This window comes from Mobula birostris, chromosome 5, assembly GCF_030028105.1.
Source record: "Mobula birostris isolate sMobBir1 chromosome 5, sMobBir1.hap1, whole genome shotgun sequence".
NCBI lineage: Eukaryota > Metazoa > Chordata > Chondrichthyes > Myliobatiformes > Myliobatidae > Mobula > Mobula birostris.
Window position 1 is genome coordinate 175007282 of NC_092374.1, and position 27356 is coordinate 175034637.

General features: G+C 51.5%; 1 protein-coding gene across 5 annotated transcripts; it reads left to right on the forward strand.

The window, feature by feature from the left end:
• Positions 1–3840: 3840 nt before the first annotated feature.
• Positions 3841–27116, forward strand: LOC140198061 (uncharacterized). Of its 5 annotated transcripts, XM_072258922.1 has the most exons (12): positions 3842–3968; positions 14123–14383; positions 16311–16583; positions 16783–17046; positions 18042–18314; positions 20050–20322; positions 20522–20785; positions 21781–22053; positions 23790–24062; positions 24285–24542; positions 25954–26001; positions 26574–27116. In XM_072258922.1, exons 1-11 carry the CDS (start codon positions 3917–3919, stop codon positions 25998–26000), a joined length of 2511 nt encoding a protein of 836 aa, XP_072115023.1. In that variant the 5' UTR covers positions 3842–3916; the 3' UTR covers position 26001; positions 26574–27116. The 5 variants fall into 5 exon arrangements, with proteins under 5 accessions (XP_072115026.1, XP_072115023.1, XP_072115025.1 ...); XM_072258925.1 differs by lacking the exon at positions 16311–16583 and having other exon boundaries at positions 3841–3968; XM_072258924.1 differs by lacking the exon at positions 18042–18314.
• Positions 27117–27356: the final 240 nt, after the last annotated feature.

A 27356-nucleotide genomic window follows, 5' to 3' on the forward strand; every position in this document is an offset into this window, starting at 1 on the left:
ATGGCTCTGGAAGACTGGAAAATTGCAAATGCCACTCCACTCTTCAAGTATGGAGAGAGGCACAAGAAATGAAACTGTAGGTCAGTTCGTCTGATTTCAGTAGTGGGGAAGGTGTTGGAATCGATTATTAAGAATGAAGTCTCAGGGTTCTTGGAAGGACATGATAAAATAGGCAGAATTCAGTTCAATTTACTCAATAACAAGCTGGATAGAGAAAGGAGAATCGGTTGCTGTTGTGTACTTGGATTTTCGGAAAGCATTTGACGAGCTAGCACACAGGAGGCCTTTTAACAAGCTATGAGCCCATGGTGTTACAGCAAAGATTCTAGCGTGGATAAAACAATGGTTGATTGGCAGGAGGCAGAGTGGGAATGAAGGGAGCCTTTACTGGTTGGCAGCCGGTGTCCCACAAGGGTCCGTGTGGGAGCCGATAATTTTTACGCTATGTCAATGATTTGGATGATGGAATTGATGGTTTTGTTGCAAAGTTTGCAGATAATGTGAAGATAGGTGGAGGGGCAGGTAGTTTTGACGAAGTATAGGGGCTACGGAAGGACTTCGACAGATTAGGAGAGTGGGCAAAGAAATGGCCGATGGAATACTGTGTCGGGAAGTGTGTGATCACGCACTTTGGTAAAAGTTACAGGGTTGACTATTTTCTAGATGGAATGAAAGTACAATAAACACTGAGGCGCGAGGGGACTTGTGCAGGATTCCCGAAAGGTTAATTTGCAGGTTACGTCTGTGGTGAGGAAGACAAGTGCGATGTTAGCATTCATTTCAAGAGAACAAGAATATAAAAGCACGGATGTAATGGCGTGGCCCATTTATCTTAGAAAGGATATACTGAAACTTGTGCGGCATCAGTTCGACACAACTGTGTGACAAACCCGTGGCACAACCTGGGATCCGTCAAATCGCTCCGGAGCAGGCAGATTTCGGGAGCTGTTAGCACTCTCCCCGGGCTCGGTTTTCACATCTTCCTCGAAAACGTAACCATCTCCTACAGCTGCTGCTCGTGCCTACTGACCATGGCTCTCTGCTTTGCCAGATCTGATCGCATATCGTACATTGCTGAGGTTATTTTTCTCGGTTCGGTCGTCACAGCGAACTCAAGTACAGGGATCACAGAGAAGTCAGCAATTCAGAAAAAAAACTAAAGATATATTACTGGAAATTAACTAGAGAAAAACTAACTGGAGCTAGGGTAACCTGTACAGAATTTGGACGAACTGAAATCACTGCAGAAACACAGAACTGAGCTGTCCGGAGTTGCTGTGATATTCACCCGGACATCAAGACGAGTTGTCCCGGTTCCAAACCGGCCAGGTGTTCGCACACCTTTCATCCGTGCTGGGTTCAGAATCGAGCTCGGAACTCGGCCTTGTAAGAAAAAAAAGACAAATGATGAAGAAACGACAAGGTTACCGTGCGAAGCGCCAAAAGGCGCAGACTGGAACAACACAGAAGAACTCAGTCTGAGTTTCACCTGACAGGGAACCACAACGAGAGAGCAAAGAGGAGTTGACATGCACCCCTCTAAAATACACACTGCAACACGTAGGAATTCAGGCCCAATCAGAAAACATCAGTGTCCAGACGAACCAAAACTCCCAAAGCCAACAACTACAAGACATTGAAAATACCGCGCCAATTAAATTCTCTAATCGAATACAGGTGGTCAATGCAGAGATTAATTATCTCCATCATACCACACGAGGCACCTGCCAGATATAGTCCAAAGGCAAACAATTAAACACAAAAGGTAAACAGTAAGAGGACAACGCGTACCCACGGAGCGACTCTGAGCAAATGCGATCAGATTGTATATGGAAAAACAAGAATGAAGGAATATCTTGTGAGAAGAGAGAATGCCCTGGCACAAAAATGTATCTGTACAGATTTAGGAGACAGTATGCGGAAGGTTTCACCATTGGGATATTCTACAGATTGAAATGGTCCGGGAGAACGTTGAAAGACAATTACTCGGAAATTGCGGATACATGCAAGAGCTACAGACTATAGTTATTTGGTAACCTCACTGTTTGGGACATGCCCTCTTCTTCATACTAACATCAGGTGGAAGCACTAAAGCCTGAAGACCCACGCTCATTAATTCAGGAGCAGCTCCTTCCCCTCCGCAATCAGATTTCTGAAAGCTCCATGAACACAATATCATTATTCCTTTCCTTCCCAGAGTTTATTTGTTTTTTGTAAGTTACAATAATTGTCATTTTTTTTACTGCACTGTTGCTGTAAAATTACAAATTTCACATCAGGTAAGTTAGTGATAATAAATTTCATTCTGTATCCGATCTCTGGGATGTGTCTGGCCGATTAAGGAAGCCTCTTTGCTGGATTTGGTTCTGGGGAAAGAGTTTGACCAAGTTTTGCATCTATCAGTCGGGAGCATCCAGTAACCAGCGATCGTAATATCATAAAGGGTTTGTGTACAAATGCGAAGGGACAACAGGACACTCTGGAATTCAAATTGTCAATGCGACATAAGAATGACCCAGCCTAAGTAAATTGGAAACAAGACTTAGCAAAGAACCCGTCACTATATCAGTGCTACATCAGCTTCCATATCCAGCATATCATCTTCGTCATTTCCATCAGCTGCAGTGGAATACCACCTCGTCACACCTTCTCCTCATACTTCACTTTCGGCTTCCTGTAGGGACCACTCCCTTCATGACTCACTGGCCCACTCAACCCGTCCCTCTACAGGCGCCACAGGTGTCCCCATACCCTCTCTACCGCCACCATCTAGGGACCTAAACACCCCTTCCAGGTGAATTTATATTCATCTTCACCACTTCCTAACTCCTCCACTGTTTTCAGTACTCCAGCCTGATTTACATCAGCGAGATCAAGGGGCAGCCATTTAGTAGGATCGTGTGTACTGTCCCCGCCATTTGCCTGTCCTTTCACCCTTTACGACCCAATGGTGTGTACATTCTACTTTCAGATTTCAGTTAGCAGTACCCTCTGTGTTTCCCTTTCCATTTCTGGTATTCTCTCTACCCTTGTTCACTCCCCCAGCCCCTTTATTCCACTTGTTACCCCAACCTCCCACACCACGACCGCACCGTGATCAGAGATGCCTATGCCTCTTCAGTTTTAAAAAATGGGTTTAAATACATCTATTTACTTGAGATTCTCCTTCCTTGGCCTACCCTTTCCATCTCCTCTGCCATCTGGATCCATCTGCTCATTACCCCTCCCCCTCTGGTTCTACCAGAGTCTGTCTCTGAACTCCATCGGTCCATTCGCTCGGCCCTCACCTGGTTCCACCCAACACCTACCATTCCCTGTCTCGCCACTTGGTTCACCTCTCTGGACTGGCTTTCCCCCCTCTGCACTCTCAATCCCACGGCACTGACCATCCCTGTTCTTCCACGGATGCTTCTCGCGCTGAATTTATTTAGCAGCTTATCTACCTCCTTCAGTGTCTTCACTCACCTGTGGAGCCCCATCCACAGAGGAGGGGAAACAATAGTAGGAATAGCTTTATTCCTCCTTCCTGTGTCACCGGGGTTTGGTCCCCAGGGTCTGCTCCGGGAGCTGTAACCGCAGGACCCTGTCTTTCCCTCCCGTTCCTACGCTTTGGATTTTTTTCCTAAACTCTATTCAACCCGTCGTCCACACATACAGCTATTTTTCTGATTGGACGGATGCAGAAATTGGTAACTTTATTTCCGAGCGACTCAAACTTCAGTGACCACTCTCGTCCAGAGTCCAATGACACTAAGCAGAGGCAAATGATGAATGGCATCCCGCGGACCAATCAGCGTGCAGTTCGGACACCGCGCACAGTCCGCAGAAGGGAGTGATGAACCGAGTGCGATTGATACCAGACTGAGCCCGGGCGGAGGACTTGGGAACTCGAAACAGTTCTGATTGAGAGGGAGGAATGGTGTTGCGTCTACTACTGCTGGCCCTCCTGTGTGGAGGGGTCTCCGCAGGTGAGTGAAGAGGCAATGGTCAGCGGGACATTCAGCCCCCGGTCAGTAGGTGAGCGGATGGACACAGCGTGATCGTCCCTCGTCAAGATGTCAAGGTCCCACGCCACCCAGCCTGAGCACAATGAGTATCAGTGTGGGGGTAGGAGGTTGATGTGGTGGGAGCCCCCCCCCCAGAGACGGCACACGGGAGGGGAAGTAGCGAGGGAAGTGCGGGGGGGGGATGGGTTAACCTCGGCACCTTCACTGACCTGGGATGGAGATGGGCAGAGGTCTGATTTATAGCACGGTATGGACGAGCCAGTTCAGTCCTCCGTCCCCATGCTGGAGAACTGCTTCCTCCCGACACGTTCATGACTGCGGTAAAGCTGTGCAGCGGGAATTTCCGCAGCTTGGCCCAAGAGGACAGTTCGGACTGGGCTGTGCGAAGCAGGTTAAATGTGTTACAGGAGTGTCAGTAAGTGAAGCACCTTGGCATTGTCAAGGCATCTGATCATCAGACGGGTGTATGTACTGGCCAACGCTGACCACCGTATCAGAGATAGTGTACTTGTCCAATCCCTCCCTCCTTCCCACCCACTCGTTTTTCTCAGTTTCCCAGTTCTGGACCTGAAACATTAACTATGGTGCTGGCTCAGCTGTTCAGAAATTCCAGCGTTTTCCGTTTCTGATGTTGGAGGGACAATGTGGGTAAAATGGTGGAACGGAGGTGCAACTGACCAGAGGGGGTTGTGCATAGATATACAACATCCCTCCTATACCTTTCCCAATCAAGCCCAGCTGAATCCCATCACCCCTACTGGGGCAGGGGCCGCCGACTGCAGATCGCTAGAATCCTAGCCAGTCTTTCAAGTTGTCCCCAGGTGCAGCCCAGCAGGTGTCTTCTAATCGAAGATCCTTCCTCGTCCAGAGATGAAATCTTCGGAGTTTCTGTCGCTCTGGGTTTTTACGGAATGAGGCTGCAAGCACCGTGCCTCCTTTCTTTCTCAGCCGGTCCTGGAACCGTCCTTGCCGGATTTTTCCTACTCAAGTGTCCAATTGCCTCTTAAATGCAATGCTCGGGTTAGTCTGCCCCACATCCTCAAAGTTCAAATGTCAATGTACATTTATAATCAAAGTTTGTATACGTTATACTTGCGGTTCGTCTCCTAACAGGCAGCCACGAAAATAAATAAAACCTAAAAGAACCCATCTGAAAAAGACTGTCGAACACCCAATGTGCGGAGGGGGGAAAATCCTCGTGCAAACAATAGCTGCAAGCACATAGCATTCTGAAATGAAGTCCGCCAACAGAGCCCCGTAGTTCAGCGCAGAGCAGAGTCACGGAGCAGCGATATGAACCAGCCCCTCCTTTGCCCCAGGCCCCCTCACCCTGACCTCTTCAACCTACCGGGAGCCAAAATCAAATATAGGGTTCAATCGCCTCGATACCGCGCCGCCAAGATTCGGACTGTAACCAATCTTTCCGATTCGGCCCTGTGCTTGTCTCCTTTCAAACAATCGAGTCCAGTCTCTCCAATCCGCTCTGGTGCCCCGACCGCGCCGCCTCAATTCGGCCGGTAACTGACCTTTGTAATTCGAAAGATCGATCTTCGGGTCTTCCCCGCTCTCGGTGACGGGCCCAACGCCTCGGTTCTGCCCACATCAGATTGCCTCCGAGTCCAAAGGGAAGTTACAGGCTATTACTTGCCAAAAATATTGTGATTAACAAAGTATTTAATTGTTTTCCTTGTCTTGTTATCCACCAGCCTGAAGTCGCCAAGTCATCAGCGCCTTCTTCAACTCACCACTAGCAATGAATTTCAAATACCAACACTCTCTGTGTAAATACAACAGATTTCCTGTAAAGCTGCTGCCTCTTACCTTAATTCTGACCCCAAGTTTTCATACCCCTATGAAAAGGATTTTGATTTTCTATCCTATCTATGGCTCTTATCTTACATATCAGGTCACCTCTTGGCCTCCAATGGTATGCTGAGCAGCCATGTTCACAGTAGCCCGACCACTGTCTTATGCATTTCCATTATAGGGAGAATGAGATCTTCTTTACCTTCCCCATCTAGGATAATCCGAAAATTATCCGTACATCAAGAACAAAGGGCTAATTGGGGAGAGCAGATGTCCCTGAAGGATCAGTGTGGTTGTATATATGGGGAGCCAGAGGTCTCAAATAAATACTTCACATCTCCACTTAACTGGGGAGAAGGTCAGGTCCATGCTGGGGAACTCAGGAAAGACTACAGAGACATCCTGAAACATTTCAATATTACAAATGAGGTGTTGGTGTTCTTGAGGTGCATAAAAATGGATAAATCCATGGGTCTGAATGAGAGTATCCGAGGATATTATAGGAATGAAGGCAGAAATTGGTAGGGCCCTGGGAGATCAGTTTCTTCAATAGACAAGGGTATGGTACCAGAAGATTGGAAGATACCTGATGTTATCCTTTTATGCAAGAAAGATTGCATGGGCAAGCTGGGAACTACAGGCTGTTGAGCCTAATGTTAGTGTGGGAAAATGTACCAGATGGGATTCCGAGAAACTGGATCTACCTGTATTTGGAAAGGCAAGGGCTGTGAAACTGTTTCTCACAAATCTGACTGAAGTCTTTGGAGAGGGGACCAAGAGGATTGACAAGGGATTGGCAGTAGATGTTGCCAACATGGACTCCAGAAAGGCTTTTGATAACGTCCTACATGGTGGACAGGTCCAGAAAGTGAGAACATATGGGATCCAGGGTAAGCTAGCCAAATCAATATCAGTGGGACGAGTCAGAGTGTTGTCCTTTCATTTAGTTTTTGTCAGTAGCTTCCCTACTACTGCCCTGTACTTACCAGGACTTTCCCTTTTACCACAAAAGAACAATTATTCAAGATCACAGTTCATAAAGATCATTATCAGGCCCTATCAATCTTATCTCTTGCGCCTCTCAATAACCTGGGTATATCCCAACAGGCCCTATGGACTTATCCACTTTCATGTGCTTCAAAGACCTTACATGACCTCTTTCTTTAGAAGCCCAGCTTCTTAGCATGTTGCACACTGACCTCATCGTGTTGGGTGCCACGGTAGTGGAGCAGTTAGTGTGACATTATCACAGCTCAGGGCATCAGATTTCGGGCTTCAGTTCTAGCGTCTTCCTCAAGGAGTTTGTACTCCCTCCCCAGAGCATGCCTGGGTTTTCTCCGGGTACTCCAGTTTCATCCTACAGTCCAAAGATGTGCCAGTTAGTTGGTTAATTGGTCATTTTCAATTGATCTGTGATTAGGACTAGGCTAAAATTTAAATGGGGGTTGCTGGCAGTTTGGCTCGAAAGGCTGGAAGGGCTTGTCCTCTAAATAAATAAATAGACAGACAGGCATTGAAGAAGGTAACCAAACAGACAGCCTGTGCAGAGGATTGTCAAAAATTACAGAGGGATCTTAGCCAGTGGTGTAAATGGTTCATGCAATGACAAATTAGTTCAGATAAGTATGAGGTTCCGCAATTTAGGAAATCAAATCCCGGCATGACTTTCAAGGTGAATGGTTGGGAGTGTTGTCGAAGAGGTACCAGGGTCTTCAACTACAAAGTTCTCTGAAAGTGGCATCACAGGTAGATAGGGCGGCAAAGAAGGGTTTTGGCAAGTTCACCTTCATCAGTCAAGGCACTGAGTATGGAAATTGATTTATTATTTCTGGGACATTGGAGCAGTTTCATTTGGAGTATTGTGATCTGTTTTGGTCAGTCTGTTTCAGGAAAGAAGCCATTAAGTTGTAATGCACCAGAAGTGAGTTATGAGCATGTTCCTTGGGCTGGAAGGACTGTTATGGAGAGTGGTTGAGTGGCTTGGGAGTTTTGTCATTGGAGATTAGGAGAATGAGGGATGATCTTGTCAAAGTGTGTAATGAACAGGATAGAGAATTGGTGGATGCTGTGTACATGAATTTTCAGAAGACCATTGGCAAGGTGCCTCACACGAGGCTGTTTAACAAGGGACCATGGTATTACAGGAAAGATATCGCATGAATCGCGCATTGGCTGATTGGCAGGAAGCTAGAAGTGGTAATAATAGAAGCCTTTTCTGTTTGGCTGCTGGTGACTAGTGCTGTCTGCAGGAGCTGGTGTTGGGAGCGCGTCTCTTTACCTTGTATGTCAATGATGTGCATGATGGAATTGATGGCTTTATGGCGCAGGTTGAGGATGACACAAAGATAGGTGGAGGGACAGGTAGTGGTGAGGAAGCAAGGGGTCGGCAGAAGCACTAGGCAGATTACGAGAAGGGACAAAGAAGTAGCGGATGGAATGCAGTGTTGGGAATTGTATGGTCATGGATTTTGGTAGAAGGAGTAAAGGCATAGAATATTTTCTAAATGGAGAGAAAATTCACAAGTCTGAGGTGCAAAGGGATTCGGGAGTTCTTGTGCAGGATTTCGTGGAAGGGAAATGCGATGTTAGCATTCATTTCGAGAGTACTAGAATATAAAAGCAAGGATGCTAAGGATGTTTAGAAAGTTAAGGCTTTCTAATGCACTGGTGAGGTCTCACTTGGAGAGTTGTGAGCAGTTCTGAGCCCCTTATTTAGGACAGGGTGTGCTGACATTGAAAAGGATTCAGAGGAGGTTCATGAGAATGATTCCGGGAATAATATCGTATGAGGAGTGACTGATGGCTCTGGGCTTGTGCTCGCCAGAATTTAGAAGAATGAGGAAGGATCTCATTGAAACCTTGAATGTTAAGATGGCGGTGCCTGCTCAATGGGCTGAATAGCTCATTGTGCTTCTATGCCTTCTGTTCTTATGGTAACATCTTGAGGGTGAATGCTCACAATCTTTTTCCTAGTGTTGGGTGATCAAGACTTGTGGGAAAAGGTTTAAGGTGAAGGGAAGATAAGTTAACAAAGGGAAGCTTCTGCACCCAATGTGTGGCTCATCTTTGCCAGAGAAGGTTCCAGATTAAGTGGTTGAGTCAGGTACATTAACAACATTTAAAAGCTGCACACACAAAATGCTGGAAGAATTCAGCAGGCCAGGCAGCATCTATGGAAAAGAGTACAGTTGACGTGTCAGGCCGAAATACTTCTGCGGGACTGGAGGGAAAAAAAGCTCAGGAGTAGATTTGAAAGGTGTGGAGGGGGGGCGGTGGAGAGAAGCACCAGCTGATAGATGAAATCTGGAGGGCTGGGGGGGGGGAATGAAGTAAAGAGCTGTGAAGTTGGTTGGTGAAAGAGACAGAAGAACATGGAAGAAAGAAAAAGGGTGAAGGACACCAGAGGGAGGCGATGGGTGGGTATGGAGACGAGGTGAGAGAGGGAAATGGAGATGGGAAATAGAGAAGGGGGGTTGGGGGCATTACTGGAAGTTCAAGAAATTGACCTTCATACCATCAGGTTGGAGGCTACCCAAACGGAATACAAGGTGTTGTTCCTCCAGCCTAAGTGTGGCCTCATCACGACAATGGAGGAGGCCATGGAGGGACATATTGGAGTAGGAATGGGAAGTGAAATTAAAATGGGTGGCCACTGGGAGATCCCGCTTGTTCTAGCGGATGGAGCATAGAAGCTCGGCGAAGCAGTCTTCCAATCTATGTTGTGTCTCACCGAAATACAGGAGGCCACACCGGTAGCACCGAACGCAGCAAATGACCTCAACAAACTCACAGGTGAAGTGTCGCCTCACCTGGAAGTACTGTTTAGGGCCCTGGATAGTAGTGAGGGAGGAGGTATAGGGGCAGGTGTAGCACTTGTTTGGCTTGCAAGGATGAGTGCCAGGAGGGAGATCAGTGGGGAGGGATGAATGGATGAGGGAGTCATGCAGGAAGCGGAAAGTCAGGGGGGGGGGGAAATGTGCTTGGTGGTGCGATTCCGTTGGAGGTGGCGGAAGTTTTGGAGAATTATGTGCTGGATGCGGAGACTGGTGGGATGGTAGCTGAGGATAACAGGAACCCTATCCCAGGTAGGGTGGCCAGAGGAGGGAGGTTGGGGTAAGAGCAGACGTGCATGAAATGGAAGAGATGCCATTGAGGGCAGCATTGATGGTGGAGGAATGGAAACCCCTTTCTTTGAAAAAGGATGACATCTCTTTCATTCTAGAATGAAAAGCATCATCCTGAGAGCAGATGCAGTGCAGGTGGGTAAATTGAGAAAAGGGGATGGCATTTTTACAAGTAGTAGCATGGGATGGGGTGTAGGCTAAGTGGCTGTGAGAGTCCATGGATTTGTAATAGACATCAGTAGATAAGCTGTCCCCAGAAATAGAGACAAAGAGATTGATAAAGGGAAGGGAGGTGTTGGAAATGGACCAGGCGAATTTAAGGGCAAGGTGGAAGTTGGAGGCAAAGTGGATGAAGTTGGCGAACTCTGCACGGCTGCAGGAAGCAGCACCAAAGCAGTCGTCGATGTTGCATAGGGAAAATGGGGGGCAGCCACCGGTGTCGGCTTGGAACATAGACCATTCCATGTAGCCAACAAAAAAGGCAGGCACAGCTGGGACCCATGCAAGTGCCCATGGCTACACCTTTTGCTTGAGGGAAGTGGGAGGAGCCAAAGGAGAAATTATTTAGAGTGGGGACAAGTTCCACTAAGTAGAGGAGAGTGGTGGTGTAGGGGAACTGGTTAGGTCTGATGTCCAGAAAAAACAGAGAGGTTCGAGGCCTTCCTGGTGGGGATGGAGGTGTATAGGGACTGGATATCCATAGTAAAAATAAGATGATGAGGGCGGGGAACTTGAAATCCTTGAATAGATCAAGAGCGTGTGAGGTGTCACAGATGTAGGCGGGAAGGGACTAAACTGGGGGGATAAAACAGAATCGAGGTATGCAGATATGAGTTCAGTGGGGCAGGTACAAGCTGAAACAATGGGTCTACCTGGACAAACAGGTTTGTGGATCTTGGGTAAGAAGTAGAAACGGGAGGTGTGGGGTGCAGGAACTATGAAGTTGGTGGCGGTGGGTGGGAGATCCCCAGAGTCAATAAGGTTGGTGATGGTGTGGGAGACAATGGCTTGGTTTTCCTTAGTGGGGTTCTGTTTGAGGGTAAGTAAGAGGTGTCTAAGAGTTGGCTCTGGACCTCAGCAAAGTAGAGGTCAGTACGTCAGACTACTACAGCGCCTCCCTTATCTGCGGGTTTGATGGTGAGGTTAGGATTAGAGCGAAGGGAGTGGAGAGCCGATCGTTCGGAAGAAATTGGGTTGGAATAGGAGAGAGGAGTATTAAAGTCTAGACAGCTAATATCATGTCAACAGTTGGCAATGAAAAGGTCCAGAGCAGGTAGAAGACCAAGGTGGGGCATAAAGGAAGAGGAGAATGGTTGAAGATGGGAGAAGGGGTCATTGGTGCGTGGTGGAGATTCCTTGCCAAAGAAATAGGCTCGGAGATGGGGATGGCAGAAGAAGAGCTTAGCGTTGTGGCGGGTGTGGAACTCACTGAGTCGTGGGCACAGGGGGACAAAGCTGAGGCCCTTACTGAGGACAGAACATTCTGCCTCAGAGAGGGGGAGGTCAGAGGGAATGGTAAAGACCCGGCACGGATGGGAGCTGGGATCAGAGGTGGTTGGGGGTTGATAGTGTCTGAGGGGAAAGGAGGTTTGGGGTGTTCGGGATGGTGGAGGGAGAAAAGAGGGAGTCTCTGAGAGCCCAAGAGCTGGCGGTGGGATCTGAAAGAAACGGGATTGAGGAATGGCAGTGGGGGAGGGGGAGATGGGGGTGCCAGCAGCAGCTCCTGAAGACCCAGCATGGAGGTCAAGGCCGGGGTTGGAGTTGCAGGTTGCACAATAGGCACTTTGGTGATGTCTGAGGTCATTGGAACCTGCACTCATGGTGGTGGAGTCCGGGTTTTGAATCTGCTCTGGATAGTTAGAGCCGTTGAGATCAGCAGCAGAGATCGCGGTCTGGAGGCGTCTGGGCCTGCTGGCGTAGGAGTCAATAGGTTTGGTGGTCTGTAGACGGGTGATCTTCCAATCCTTGCAGGACGTGAGAAAGTCGAAGAACCGGCGATTGAGAATCCCATTGAGCATCCTTGCAAGCGGAACAAGTGCTACACCTGCCCCTACACCTCCTCCCTCACTACCATTCAGGGCCCTAAACAGTCCTTCCAGGTGAGGCAACACTTCACCTGTGAGTCTGTTGGGATCATATACTGTGTCCGGTGCTCCCGGTGTGGCCTCCTGTATATCAGTGAGACCCAATGTAGATTGGGAGACCGCTTTGCCAAGCATCTACTCTCCGTCCACCAGAACAAGTGGGATCTCCCAGCGGCCACCCATTTTAATTCCACTGTTGTGATGAGGCCATATTTAGGTTAGAGGAACAGGTCGGTTATCCTCCAACCTGATGGCATGAACGTCGATTTCTCAAACTTCCAGTAATGTCCAACATCCCGCATCCCATCCCAACCATTTCCCATCCCCTTTTCCCTCTCTTATCTCATCTCCATGCCCACCCATCACCTCCCTCTGGTGTTCCTTCCCCCTTTTTCTTTCTTCGGTGGGCTTCTGTCTCTTTCACCAACCATCTTCCCAGGTCTTTACTTCATCCCTCCCACCCAAGTGTCACCTATCACCTGGTGTTCCTCTCCCCCGTCTCCCCACCTATGAAATCTACTCCTCAGCTTTTTTTTCTCCAGTCCTGCCGAAAGGTCCAAAGTACTTTTTCCACAGATGCTGCCTGGCCCGCTGAGTTCCTCCAGCATTTTGTGTGTGTTGCTCGGATTTCCAGCATCTGCGGGTCTCCTCTTGTTCGTAATTTAATAACATTTAAAAGGTACTTTGATAGGTACATGGATAGGAAACAATCAAAGATCAATCTTGGCAGTTGTTTCTTTGGGAAATCAGTATCCAACATGGTATACTTGTTGAGAGGGCATTGATCTCTGAGTATTCCAGATACCACGTACCCGTCCTTACCGCCCTACCTGGTGGTTACCCACCTTCTCTTTCTGGGCCTGCAACGTGACCAGATCACTAGGTGAACCTTCTACCAGATTCTCTGCATCACAGTGAGTCCAGCAACCCTGTGTGGCCAGCGATGAGCTGTGGCTGGAGGCACATCCCGCAACAGTAGTTAATGAGGTGTGGAAATGTCTCTATACTCCCATATCCTGCAGACGCGACAGACCAATGTCCTCATCTCGAATTCTTTTATCCCCAGTCTTTTCTACGTGCAGAGAAAATAGTTGCCTGCATGTGAGAGGAAATTGGAGCTCCGAGATGAAATCCACACATTCATGTGCAGAATGTACAAACTCCTTGCAGAGTTTAGCTGGAATTGAACCCAGATCCTTGCCACTACAAGGTGCTATGCTAACCACTACATTACTGTGCAATCCCTTCACTAAAGGCCAAATGTTATCTCACAGAATGGCCTCTCCCTCTTTTCCTGCCCTTCCTATCACTTTCCTCCACCAGTGATCCCACAAATTCCTCCTGTCCCACTGTTGCCTCTGGTTCTGTCGACTGAGCGACGTCCTGACCATCAATGGAGAATGTGTCGGACAGTTAGATCCTGTCTCTGCTTTGAATGTGGTTTTCCAGAGACAGCGGCATATGGGACAGAGGTCACCCTCTTGTGGGAGGTGTAATAGCCTCCCCCCGTCTTCGGACACCCTGGCAGTAACCCCAGGAACACCTCTCAGTACCCAGGAGTCACTGTGGGTCAGAGGTGAAGTGAGAAGCACTCTACAGGAGCTGGAAGAGTGCTGCTACTGGTGGGGAACTTGGTGCAAGTTCTCAGCTGGTCTCTCCACTGACAGCAGGGAGAAACTAAACCAGGGAGGGAGCACATACAAGTCCTCACCCCGATTGGGAGTTTTCCCTCCTGCACTGAGCACATCCCTATCCTCCCAGATCCACTTACCCTGACCTCAGAGAGACACACTGATGATTGAACCCAGTCTGGTCTGGGTGAACATGTCTTGTTTCATAACCCCACTCCATCACCGGGTTGGGACACCACAGCTCATGGATATAGGCAGCTCAGCCAGGGATCTGCAGATGTGATCAGGGATTTGGACTCTCACTGTCTTCAGGTGCGGCTGAAATGCCCCTTGGGGTGAGGGGGCAGTCCTGATTCTCTGGTTTTAGGACTCTGATTCTCTCAGGGGGTTGGGGGTGAAGCCCAGCATCTTGGAGTCAGGGTGCTGGTTTCAGGTATAAGTTCTTCTCTGACTCTCTGCTCCGGTTCCAGGCTCTCACTCTCTCCGTTATTTCTACACGGCGGTGACCCCGGGGTCGGGGGTCCCTGAGTTCATTACCGTCAGGTATGTGGATGAGGAGCAGATCAGTTACTACGACAGTGTGTTGAGACAGACGGTTCCCCGTCAGCAGTGGATGGCGGAGACTCAGGGACCTGACTACTGGGAGTGGGAGACAAGGATCTCTCAGGGCGATGAGCAGTGGGCCCAGGCCAAAATCCAGACCCTCATGAACCGGACCAACCAGACGAGTGGTGAGTGGGGAACCATGCTGCGGGGAGGGGTGGCAGAGGGGAACACACAGTTGTGGGGATTAGGTGGGTGATGGCAGGCATGGTGTTGTGGTTGGGGGGGGCTGATGGTAGAGATGGTGGGGTGGGGAGGGGTATAGAAGGTGACGGTGGGGTTTGTGGGGTGGTGGAGGTGATGGTAGTGATTGGGTGGGGCATGCAATGGACTGAGGTGGGGGTGCTGGCTGTGACATTAGCGATTGTGGGCTGTGAAGTGAGGGATGGTGGGTGTTAGCCGGGGTGACATTAGGGATTGTGGGGTGGCAGGAGTGACGTTAGGGCACGTGGGAAAGGTGGCAGGGATGGCATTAGGGATTGGGTGGCGGGGGTGTTGGGCGTTGTTGGGTATGGCAGGGGTGATGTTAGGGATCTTGGGGTTGGAGGGGTGTTGTTGGGAATTGTGGGGGATAGCAGGGGTGACGTTAGGGATCATGGGGGGTGGTAGAGGTGACGTTAGGGATTGTGGACTGTGAAGTGAGGGATGGTGGGTGTTAGCAGGGTGACATTGGGGATTGTGGGGTGCAGGGGTGATGTTAGGACATGTGGGAGGGATGGCAGGGATGACATTAGAGATTGTGGTGGCGGAGTGTTGGGGATTGTTGGGGATGGCAGGGGTGATATTAGGGATTATGGGGGTGTACAGGAGTGACATTAGGGATTGTGGGGTGGTAGTGGTGACGATAGGACATGTGGGAGGGGTGGCAGGAATTACACTGGGGTTTGGGGTGGCAGGGGCGACCTTAGTGATCAAAGGGATGTACGGGGTGACGTTAATGATCATAGGGATGTACAGCGGTGATGCTAGTGATCATGGGGGTGTACAGGGGTGACGTTATTGATCATGGAAGTGTACAGGGGTAACCTTAGTGATCAGAGGGATGTACAGGGTGACGTTAGTGATCATAGAGTGTGCAGGGGTGACGTTATTGATCATGGGCATGTACAGGGGTGACGTTCGGGAACATGGGGATGTACAGGGGCGATGTTAGGGAACATGGGAGTGTACAGGGGTGATGTTAGGGAACATGGGAATGTACGGGGTGACGTTAGGGAACATGGGAATGTACAGGGGTGATGTTAGTGATCATGGGGGTGTACAGGGGTGACGTTAGTGATCATGGGGGTGTGCAGGGGGCTGCGGGAGGGATGGTGGGGGTGTCGTCAGTGATCTTGCAAGGGGTGGCAGGGGTGATGTTAGGGATTGTGGGGCTGGCAGGGGTGACAGTGGAGATTGTGTGGGGGTGACAGTTGATGGTAAGTTTTGAGCGGGGGTGGGGGTGAGAGTAGGGGCAGTGTGGGGGTAGGATGTTGACAATAAAGAATGTTTGAGTGAGGGGGTGATGATAGGGAATGTGCAGGGGTGTGGGAGGTGATGGGGGAGAGTGCGGGTGTGAGGGGGGAGGGAGTGACATTAGGGACCGTATGGGGTGGGGTGTGTTGGGAATTGTAGGGCTGGTGGGGATGACATAAGGATTTGTGGTGGTGGGATGGCAGGGATTGTGTAGGGTGACAGTGGGGATTTTGGAGATGGTTGTGATGGTAGGTTTTGTCTTGGGACTGAAGGTGGGGATCATACAGGGTAGGGTGATGGTAGAGACGGGGCAGGAGTCAGATGCAGTGGTGGGGAGAGAGAGTGACGGTAGGGTGTGGGTGGGGACCGTGTTGGAGGTGAGGGGTGACATGGAAGGTGATGGTAGGGATGGGTCAACGGTGGGTTGCGGTGAAGAAGTGACGGTGGGGTCTGTGCAGCGGTGACAGTAGGGACTGTGAAGGCTGGGGGAACGTGTGGGTGAATATTGGTTCTGCCTGGGGGAGCGGAAGTAAAAGCCACATCTGCAGGATGGAAAGTTGTCCACAGCCCCACAACTCGCCAATGGATGATGTGTTCCAGGGATCCACTTTCTCCAGAGGATGTCCGGCTGTGAGCTCCGTGATGACGGGACCTCCACCGGGTTCCTGCAGTACGGCTGGGACGGGTCAGACTTCATCACCTTCGACAAGGACCGGATGGTGTGGGTGACCCCTGTGCCCTGGGGTGTCATCACCAAGGACAAGTGGGATCGGGACACGGCCATGAACCAGGGTTGGAAGGGATACCTGGAGCAGACCTGCATCGAATGGCTGACGAAATACGTCAAGGCTGGGGGTAGTCACCTGAAACCCAGTGAGTGCATGGGGTGGGGTCAATGTGTGTGCCAGGGAGTGGAAGTCAGTGTCTGCAACCCCCATCTCCACCCTCCCCTGCCCACCCCTTCCCACCTTCACTGCCCCCGTCACCTCCTCTGCAACACCCCCCACGCAGTCTCCTCTTCCCATCACCTTCCTACCTCCACTCAATGCTTCCTCTTTCTCTCCCACCCCAGATCCCCCCGAAGTCTCGTTCACCGCCTCCGAGGACGGCCGCCACCTCTCCTGTGTGGCCACTGGATTCTACCCTCAGTCCATCGACATGACTATTCTGCGGGACGGCCGGATCCTGGAGGAGACCCATTCCCACGGGATCCTCCCCAATCACGACAACACCTACCAGCTGACCAGGACGGTGCGGGTGGAGCCCACGGACACAATAAAGTTCTCCTGTCGGGTGGAACACCGGAGTCTCTCCGAGCCCCTCGTCCTGTTCCTCGGTAAGAAACACCACTGGTTGTGCGGTACATGGGCGTCCAGTGTCGCCCATCTTCACCCCACCATTCCCCACCACGTTTCCTTCTCGCATTATAACAGTATCCGTGTTGTCTCGGCCTCTCTCTGTAGGGTCATGGAGAAGAACTGTATAGTACAGTATTGGCCCTTTGGCCCACAAAGTTGTGCCGACCTCTTAACCCACTCCACGGTCAATCTAACACATCCCTCTCACAAATTGTCCATTTTTCTTTCATCCATGTGCCTAACTAAGAGTCTCTGATCTGTCCTTAATGTGTCAGTCTCCATCACGACCACAGCAGTGTTCTATGCTCTCCTCTGACATCGCCCCGACACTTTCTGCAATCACCTTAAAAAGATGTTCTTTGGTATTAGGCGTTGCTTCTTGGTTAAGGCAAAAGCTGGTTGTCCACATTATCTGTGCCTCTTATCGTCTCATAGACTAACTGTCACTTTGTGCTCTACTTTCCCCCAGTGCAAGAGTCAGCGGGTCAGACTGTATGGAATTAGTTCCTTCGGCCTGACCTCAGTTCTCAGCTGGTCTCTCCGCTGACAGCAGGGAGAAACTTAACCAGGGAGGGAGCACAGACGAGTCCTCACCCCGTTTGGGAGTTTTCCCACCTGCTCTGAGCACATCCCTATCCTCACAGAGCCACTTACCCTGACCTCAGAGAGACACACTGATGATTGAACCCAGTCTGGTCTGGGTGAACATGTCTTGTTTCATAACCCCGCTCCATCACCAGGTTGGGACACCACAGCTCATGGATATAGGCAGCTCAGCCAGGGATCTGCAGATGTGACCAGGGATTTGGACTCTCACTGTCTTCAGGTGCGGTTCAAATGCCCCTTGGGGTGAGCGGTCAGTCCTGATTCTCTGGTTTTAGGACTCTGATTCTCTCAGGGGGTTGGGGATGAAGCCCAGCATCTTGGGTCTCAGGGTCCTGGTTTCAGGTATAAGTTATTCTCTGACTCTCAGATCCAGTTTCAGGCACTCACTCTCTCCGTTATTTCTACACGGCGGTGACCCCGGGGTCGGGGGTCCCTGAGTTCATTACCGTCAGGTATGTGGATGAGTTGTTGATCAGTTACTACGACAGTGTGTTGAGACGGACGGTTCCCCGTCAGCAGTGGATGGCGGAGACTCAGGGACCTGACTACTGGGAACGGGAGACAAGGATCTCTCAGGGTTATGAGCAGTGGGCCCAGGCCGAAATCCAGACCCTCATGAACCGGACCAACCAGACGCGTGGTGAGTGGGGAAACATGTTGGGGGGAGGGGTGGCAGAGGGGAACACACAGTTGTGGGGATTAGGTGGGTGATGGCAGGCATGGTGTTGTGGTTGGGGGGGGCTGATGGTAGAGATGGTGGGGTGGGGAGGGGTGTGGACGGTGACGGTGGGGTTTGTGGGGTGGTGGAGGTGATAGTAGTGATTGGGTGGGGCATGCAATGGACTGAGGTAGGGGTGCTGGCTGTGACATTAGCGATTGTGGGCTGTGAAGTGAGGGATGGTGGGTGTTAGCCGGGGTGACATTAGGGATTGTGGGGTGGCAGGAGTGACGTTAGGGCACGTGGGAAAGGTGGCAGGGATGGCATTAGGGATTGGGTGGCGGGGGTGTTGTTGGGCGTTGTTGGGTATGGCAGGGGTGATGTTAGGGATCTTGGGGTTGGAGGGGTGTTGTTGGGAATTGTGGGGTATAGCAGGGGTGACGTTAGGGATCATGGGGGGGTGGTAGAGGCGACATTAGGGATTGTGGGGTGCAGGGGTGATGTTAGGGTATGTGGGAGGGATGGCAGGTAGACATTCGAAATTGTGGTGACGGGGTGTTGGGGATTGTTGGGGATGGTAGGGGAGAGGTTAGGGATCATGGGGATGTACGGGGTGACGTTAGGGATCTTGGGGATGTACAGGGGTGATGTTAGGGATCATGGGGGTGTACAGAAGTGACATTAATGATCATGGGGGTGTACAGGGGTGAAGTTAGGTATCATGGGGGTGTACAGGGGTGAAGTTAGGGATCATGGGGATGTACAGAGGTGACGTTAGTGATCATGGGGGTGTACAGGAGTGACATTAATGATCATGGGGGTGTACAGAGGTGAAGTTAGTGATCATGGGGATGTACAGGGGTGAAGTTAGTAATCATGGGGGTGTACAGGGGTGAAGTTAGTGATCATGGGGTTGTACAGGGGTGACGTTAGTGATCATGGGGGTGTGCAGGGGGCTGCGGGAGGGATGGTGTGGGTGTCGTCAGTGATTTTGCAAGGGGTGGCAGGGGTGATGTTAGGGATTGTGGGGCTGGCGGGGGTGACAATGGTGATTGTGTGGGGGTGATGGTTGATGGTAGGTTTTGAGCGGGGTGGGGGTGAGAATAGGGGCAGTGTGGGGGTAGGATGTTGACAAAGAATGTTTGGGTGAGGGGGTGATGATAGGGAATGTGCAGGGGTGTGGGAGGTGATGGGGGAGAGTGTGGGTGTGAGGGGGGAGGGAGTGACATTAGGGACCGTATGGGGTGGGGTGTGTTGGGAATTGTAGGGCTGGTCGGGGTGACGTAAGGATTTGTGGTGGTGGGATGGCAGGGATTGTGTGGGGTGACAGTGGGGATTTTGGAGATGGATGTGATGGTGGGTTTTGTCTGGGGGCTGAAGGTGGGGATCATACGGGTGGGGAGGGGTGGGGTGATGGTAGAGACGGGGCAGGAGTCAGATGCAGTGGTGGGGAGAGAGAGTGACGGTAGGGTGTGGGTGGGGACCGTGTTGGAGGTGAGGGGTGACATGGAAGGTGATGGTAGGGATGGGTCAACGGTGGGTTGCGGTGAAGAAGTGACGGTGGGGTCTGTGCAGCGGTGACAGTAGGGACTGTGAAGGCTGGGGGAACGTGTGGGGGAATATTGGTTCTGCCTGGGGGAGCGGAAGTAAAAGCCACATCTGCAGGATGGAAAGTTGTCCACAACCCCACAACTCGCCAATGGATGATGTGTTCCAGGGATCCACTTTCTCCAGAGGATGTCCGGCTGTGAGCTCCGTGATGACGGGACCTCCACCGGGTTCCTGCAGTACGGCTGGGACGGGTCAGACTTCATCACCTTCGACAAGGACCGGATGGTGTGGGTGACCCCTGTGCCCTGGGGTGTCATCACCAAGGACAAGTGGGATCGGGACACGGCCATGAACCAGGGTTGGAAGGGATACCTGGAGCAGACCTGCATCAAATGGCTGACGAAATACGTCAAGGCTGGGGGTAGTCACCTGAAACCCAGTGAGTGCATGGGGTGGGGTCAATGTGTGTGCCAGGGAGTGGAAGTCAGTGTCTGCAACCCCCATCTCCACCCTCCCCTGCCCACCCCTTCCCACCTTCACTGCCCCCGTCACCTCCTCTGCAACACCCCCCACGCAGTCTCCTCTTCCCATCCCCTTCCTACCTCCACTCAATGCTTCCTCTTTCTCTCCCACCCCAGATCCCCCCGAAGTCTCGTTCACCGCCTCCGAGGACGGCCGCCACCTCTCCTGTGTGGCCACTGGATTCTACCCTCAGTCCATCGACATGACTATTCTGCGGGACGGCCGGATCCTGGAGGAGACCCATTCCCATGGGATCCTCCCCAACCAGGACAACACCTACCAGCTGACCAGGACGGTGCGGGTGGAGCCCACGGACACAACAATGTTCTCCTGTCGGGTGGAACACCGGAGTCTCTCCGAGCCCCTCGTCCTGTTCCTCGGTAAGAAACACCACTGGTTGTGCGGTACATGGGCGTCCAGTGTCGCCCATCTTCACCCCACCATTCCCCACCACGTTTCCTTCTCGCATTATAACAGTATCCGTGTTGTCTCGGCCTCTCTCTGTAGGGTCATGGAGAAGAACTGTATAGTACAGTATTGGCCCTTTGGCCCACAAAGTTGTGCCGACCTCTTAACCCACTCCACGGTCAATCTAACACATCCCTCTCACAAATTGTCCATTTTTCTTTCATCTATGTGCCTAACTAAGAGTCTCTGATCTGTCCTTAATGTGTCAGTCTCCATCACGACCACAGCAGTGTTCTATGCTCTCCTCTGACATCGCCCCGACACTTTCTGCAATCACCTTAAAAAGATGTTCTTTGGTATTAGGCGTTGCTTCTTGGTTAAGGCAAAAGCTGGTTGTCCACATTATCTGTGCCTCTTATCGTCTCATAGACTAACTGTCACTTTATGCTCTACTTTCCCCCAGTGCAAGAGTCAGCGGGTCAGACTGTATGGAATTAGTTCCTTCGGCCTGACCTCAGTTCTCAGCTGGTCTCTCCACTGACAGCAGGGAGAAACTTAACCAGGGAGGGAGCACAGACGAGTCCTCACCCCGATTGGGAGTTTTCCCACCTGCTCTGAGCACATCCCTATCCTCACAGAGCTACTTACCCTGACCTCAGAGAGACACACTGATGATTGAACCCAGTCTGGTCTGGGTGAACATGTCTTGTTTCATAACCCCGCTCCATCACCAGGTTGGGACACCACAGCTCATGGATATAGGCAGCTCAGCCAGGGATCTGCAGATGTGACCAGGGATTTGGACTCTCACTGTCTTCAGGTGCAGTTCAAATGCCCCTTGGGGTGAGCGGTCAGTCCTGATTCTCTGGTTTTAGGACTCTGATTCTCTCAGGGGGTTGGGGATGAAGCCCAGCATCTTGGGTCTCAGGGTCCTGGTTTCAGGTATAAGTTATTCTCTGACTCTCAGATCCAGTTTCAGGCACTCACTCTCTCCGTTATTTCTACACGGCGGTGACCCCGGGGTCGGGGGTCCCTGAATTCATTACCGTCAGGTATGTGGATGAGTTGTTGATCAGTTACTACGACAGTGTGTTGAGACGGACGGTTCCCCGTCAGCAGTGGATGGCGGAGACTCAGGGACCTGACTACTGGGAACGGGAGACAAGGTTCTCTCAGGGTTATGAGCAGTGGGCCCAGGCCGAAATCCAGACCCTCATGAACCGGACCAACCAGACGAGTGGTGAGTGGGGAAACATGTTGGGGGGAGGGGTGGCAGAGGGAACACACAGGTGTGGGGATTAGGTGGGTGATGGCAGGCATGGTGTTGTGGTTGGGGGGGGCTGATGGTAGAGATGGTGGGGTGGGGAGGGGTGTGGACGGTGACGGTGGGGTTTGTGGGGTGGTGGAGGTGATGGTAGTGATTGGGTGGGGCATGCAATGGACTGAGGTGGGGGTGCTGGCTGTGACATTAGCGATTGTGGGCTGTGAAGTGAGGGATGGTGGGTGTTAGCCGGGGTGACATTAGGGATTGTGGGGTGGCAGGAGTGACGTTAGGGCACGTGGGAAAGGTGGCAGGGATGGCATTAGGGATTGGGTGGCGGGGGTGTTGTTGGGCGTTGTTGGGTATGGCAGGGGTGATGTTAGGGATCTTGGGGTTGGAGGGGTGTTGTTGGGAATTGTGGGGTATAGCAGGGGTGACGTTAGGGATCATGGGGGGGTGGTAGAGGCGACATTAGGGATTGTGGGGTGCAGGGGTGATGTTAGGGTATGTGGGAGGGATGGCAGGTAGACATTCGAAATTGTGGTGACGGGGTGTTGGGGATTGTTGGGGATGGTAGGGGAGACGTTAGGGATCATGGGGGTGTACAGGGGTGACGTTAGTGATCTTGGGGATGTACAGGGGTGACATTAGTGATCATGGGGGTGTACAGGGGTGACGTTAGGGATCTTGGGGATGTACAGGGGTGATGTTAGGGATCATGGGGGTGTACAGGAGTGACATTAATGATCATGGGGGTGTACAGGGGTGAAGTTAGGGATCATGGGGATGTACAGGGGTGACATTAGTGATCATGGGGGTGTACAGGGGTGAAGTTAGTGATCATGGGGATGTACAGGGGTGACGTTAGTAATCATGGGGGTGTACAGGGGTGAAGTTAGTGATCATGGGGTTGTACAGGGGTGACGTTAGTGATCATGGGGGTGTGCAGGGGGCTGCGGGAGGGATGGTGGGGGTGTCGTCAGTGATTTTGCAAGGGGTGGCAGGGGTGATGTTAGGGATTGTGGGGCTGGCGGGGGTGACAATGGTGATTGTGTGGGGGTGATGGTTGATGGTAGGTTTTGAGCGGGGGTGGGGGTGAGAATAGGGGCAGTGTGGGGGTAGGATGTTGACAAAGAATGTTTGGGTGAGGGGGTGATGATAGGGAATGTGCAGGGGTGTGGGAGGTGATGGGGGAGAGTGTGGGTGTGAGGGGGGAGGGAGTGACATTAGGGACCGTATGGGGTGGGGTGTGTTGGGAATTGTAGGGCTGGTCGGGGTGACGTAAGGATTTGTGGTGGTGGGATGGCAGGGATTGTGTGGGGTGACAGTGGGGATTTTGGAGATGGATGTGATGGTGGGTTTTGTCTGGGGGCTGAAGGTGGGGATCATACGGGTGGGGAGGGGTGGGGTGATGGTAGAGACGGGGCAGGAGTCAGATGCAGTGGTGGGGAGAGAGAGTGACGGTAGGGTGTGGGTGGGGACCGTGTTGGAGGTGAGGGGTGACATGGAAGGTGATGGTAGGGATGGGTCAACGGTGGGTTGCGGTGAAGAAGTGACGGTGGGGTCTGTGCAGCGGTGACAGTAGGGACTGTGAAGGCTGGGGGGACGTGTGGGTGAATATTGGTTCTGCCTGGGGGAGCGGAAGTAAAAGCCACATCTGCAGGATGGAAAGTTGTCCACAACCCCACAACTCGCCAATGGATGATGTGTTCCAGGGATCCACTTTCTCCAGAGGATGTCCGGCTGTGAGCTCCGTGATGACGGGACCTCCACCGGGTTCCTGCAGTACGGCTGGGACGGGTCAGACTTCATCACCTTCGACAAGGACCGGATGGTGTGGGTGACCCCTGTGCCCTGGGGTGTCATCACCAAGGACAAGTGGGATCGGGACACGGCCATGAACCAGGGTTGGAAGGGATACCTGGAGCAGACCTGCATCGAATGGCTGACGAAATACGTCAAGGCTGGGGGTAGTCACCTGAAACCCAGTGAGTGCATGGGGTGGGGTCAATGTGTGTGCCAGGGAGTGGAAGTCAGTGTCTGCAACCCCCCTCTCCACCCTCCCCTGCCCACCCCTTGCCGCCTCCTCTGCCCACCCCTTCCCACCTTCACTGCCCCCGTCACCTCCTCTGCAACACCCCCCACGCAGTCTCCTCTTCCCATCCCCTTCCTACCTCCACTCAATGCTTCCTCTTTCTCTCCCACCCCAGATCCCCCCGAAGTCTCGTTCACCGCCTCCGAGGACGGCCGCCACCTCTCCTGTGTGGCCACTGGATTCTACCCTCAGTCCATCGACATGACTATTCTGCGGGACGGCCGGATCCTGGAGGAGACCCATTCCCATGGGATCCTCCCCAACCAGGACAACACCTACCAGCTGACCAGGACGGTGCGGGTGGAGCCCACGGACACAACAATGTTCTCCTGTCGGGTGGAACACCGGAGTCTCTTCCTCGTCCTGTTCCTCGGTAAGAAATACCACTGGTTGTGCGGTACATGGGCGTCCAGTGTCGCCCATCTTCACCCCACCATTCCCCACCACGTTTCCTTCTCCCATTATAACAGTATCCGTGTTGTCTTGGCCTCTCTCTGTAGGGTCATGGAGCAGAACTGTATAGTACAGTACTGGCACTCTGGCCCACAAAGTTGTTCCGACCTCTTAACCCACTCCACGGTCAATCTAACACATCCCTCTCGCAAATTGTCCATTTTTCTTTCATCCATGTGCCTAACTAAGAGTCTCTGATCTGTCCTTAATGTGTCAGTCTCCATCACGACCACAGCAGTGTTCTATGCTCTCCTCTGACATCGCCCCGACACTTTCTGCAATCACCTTAAAAAGATGTTCTTTGGTATTAGGCGTTGCTTCTTGGTTAAGGCAAAAGCTGGTTGTCCACATTATCTGTGCCTCTTATCGTCTCGTAGACTAACTGACACTTTGTGCTCTACTTTCCCCCAGTGCAAGAGTCAGCGGGTCAGACTGTATGGAATTAGTTCCTTCGGCCTGACCTCTCATTAATGATCACATATTTGCATATCTGATCCCATTTCCTTGCCATCTCTATCTTGGTTATTCATATACCTGTCTAGATCTATCCTCAGTGATATGAGAGTCTGCCTTCTCCACTTCTTCAGTGTGTTTGATTCCAGCCACTCCCTGGGTTTGGGTGAAACATTCCTTCCTCCGGTCACTCCCAGTGATCTTGCTCCTCACTGACCGATTCTGATCTTGGACTCCTCTGCTCCGGGAAATCAGTTCCTCCTACCTGCCCCACCTGAGCCTCTCATTACCGTGTGCATCCATACCTGGTGAACCTGACCAGGGTCAGGGTCAGTATTAGGGTAAATGGTCACTCCAAACCTCCCACTGACCACTCTGTCACACACCAGCTTTGTTCTGTCTCATGGCCTTACAATGAGTTCGGGCACCTGGTGATCCTGTTGGATGTGTCTCCTTTCACAGCTTGTACCTTGAGTTCTGTTTGATTGGGATTCAGAGCTCACTGGGCAGGAGATGAATCTATCTGGTTATAAGCTGGGGATGTGGGACCATTCTCATTGACTGTCTCTGTGTTTTACAGCCGGGGACAATGGCTACAATCCAACTAAAAGTATGTTCACTGTAAATCACAGCTGGATGGTTGTGTGACATTGTTCATGTTCACTGGGTCTCATCAACAGAACAGGGGTTCTGTGCGTGTGTGTGTCTCTGTGTCTGTGTGTACAACACCTTTGTGCATGTCTCTGTCGGTGTGTGTGATTATCCGTATATACCTGTGTTTGTGCAGTGGTGTATTGTATGCATGTGGCTGTCTTTGTTTCTCCGTGTCTGCACTGCATTGGTAGTAAATACTTTCCTGCCTGTCCTTCCATTCACAGCTTCTGACAAAGGAGAATCCTTCTCCAACTCCTCTGCCATGGCCTGAGGTAGGAACCGTGTTGGGCTCTGGTCAATGCTGGGCTTCCCAGCTCTTGTCACTGGAGCTGGAGCTGGTCATTACAGCACAGTCTGGGCACTGAGAAACCCTGGTCCGGAACCAGAGCTGTGGGATGGGCTGTAACCAGTCCCCACAGCACCTCACCATAGGAATGGCCTCCTGCTCTGTTCCATTCCAGGGATCCAGTGCCCAGTTTTCCTGAAGTTTGTCACTGGAAATGCTGTTTCTTCCCAGGGTTGCCCCCCACTGGTGTTTTGTGGCCAGGGGTGTGCTCAGGTGTTGTAGGGAGAAGTCGGGGGTGTGGAGGGTGGGTTGTTGTGGGGGGCTTATGGTGCTGGGGAAGATGGGTTTTTTATGGGTGTGGTGTGGTGCAGGATGGGTTCCGTGTCTAGATTATATTGCAGTAGTTGTTGGGAACTGGGAATCGCTGGATATTATTCCCAGTGATGGGTGGGGCATTTCGGTGGGTTTTATTGTCAGTGTTGGGGAGCTTTGTTGTTGATGTCTCTGTGGGTTTGCCTCACTCTATAACTATCTCTCCTCATCTCTCTCCCTCTGCAGAAAATTCAATTCACAGCAAGATGTTGATGAAGAGATCAAGGGGAACAGAGTGTAATCCTGGGGCTTCGGATGATTAACGAGTTAACCTTTGATTTGGGCATTGACCCTCATGTTTGGGAATACTGATAATTTGCTGATTCACTGCAGGAGCCAGACTATAATGCTGCTTTTCATAGAAAGCTGAATCACTTTAATGTGTTTGGGATGAAGTGAAGGGGTTTAGTGCGGAACAGCTCTGACCCACAGCTCAGTCCTGGTCAGCATCTGGAGACTCACAGCTGGGTGAATAGATTTGCTCATTCAGTCAATTTGACTGTTGACCTAGAGTGGTTCTGTCCCCTGTGGGATGGGAGGGGAGTGGGTGGCAGGTCCTGGAGTTAAGGTGTCACCTTGACCCATGGGCTGTGGGGGTGATCACAGGGAGATCTGGAAATGTGACTTTTATGCCGGGGGAGTGGGAGGTAGGATGGGAAGTGTTTGTTTGTGCTTTACTGTCAAGGCTCTTTAATACTGAATCCAAATAAAGTCGACATGTACCCCATCTCCCTGACTGCAAAAGATTGTGGTGTTGGGAACATTGGGATTTGAAGGATGCAGCCACCAGGTCTCTGGACAAAATGGGAGTGATGTGTGGCAGGGATTTAAGGAGGTGCTGGCTGATACTTAGCCCAGCTCCATGCTGCCTAAAAGTGAGGGAGGGGCTGCCTTTGTGGGAGAGTGGGTGAGAAAACACAAGGAGTGGTTGCTGCTGGGGCAACAGTGACCAGGCAGAGAGCTGACAAA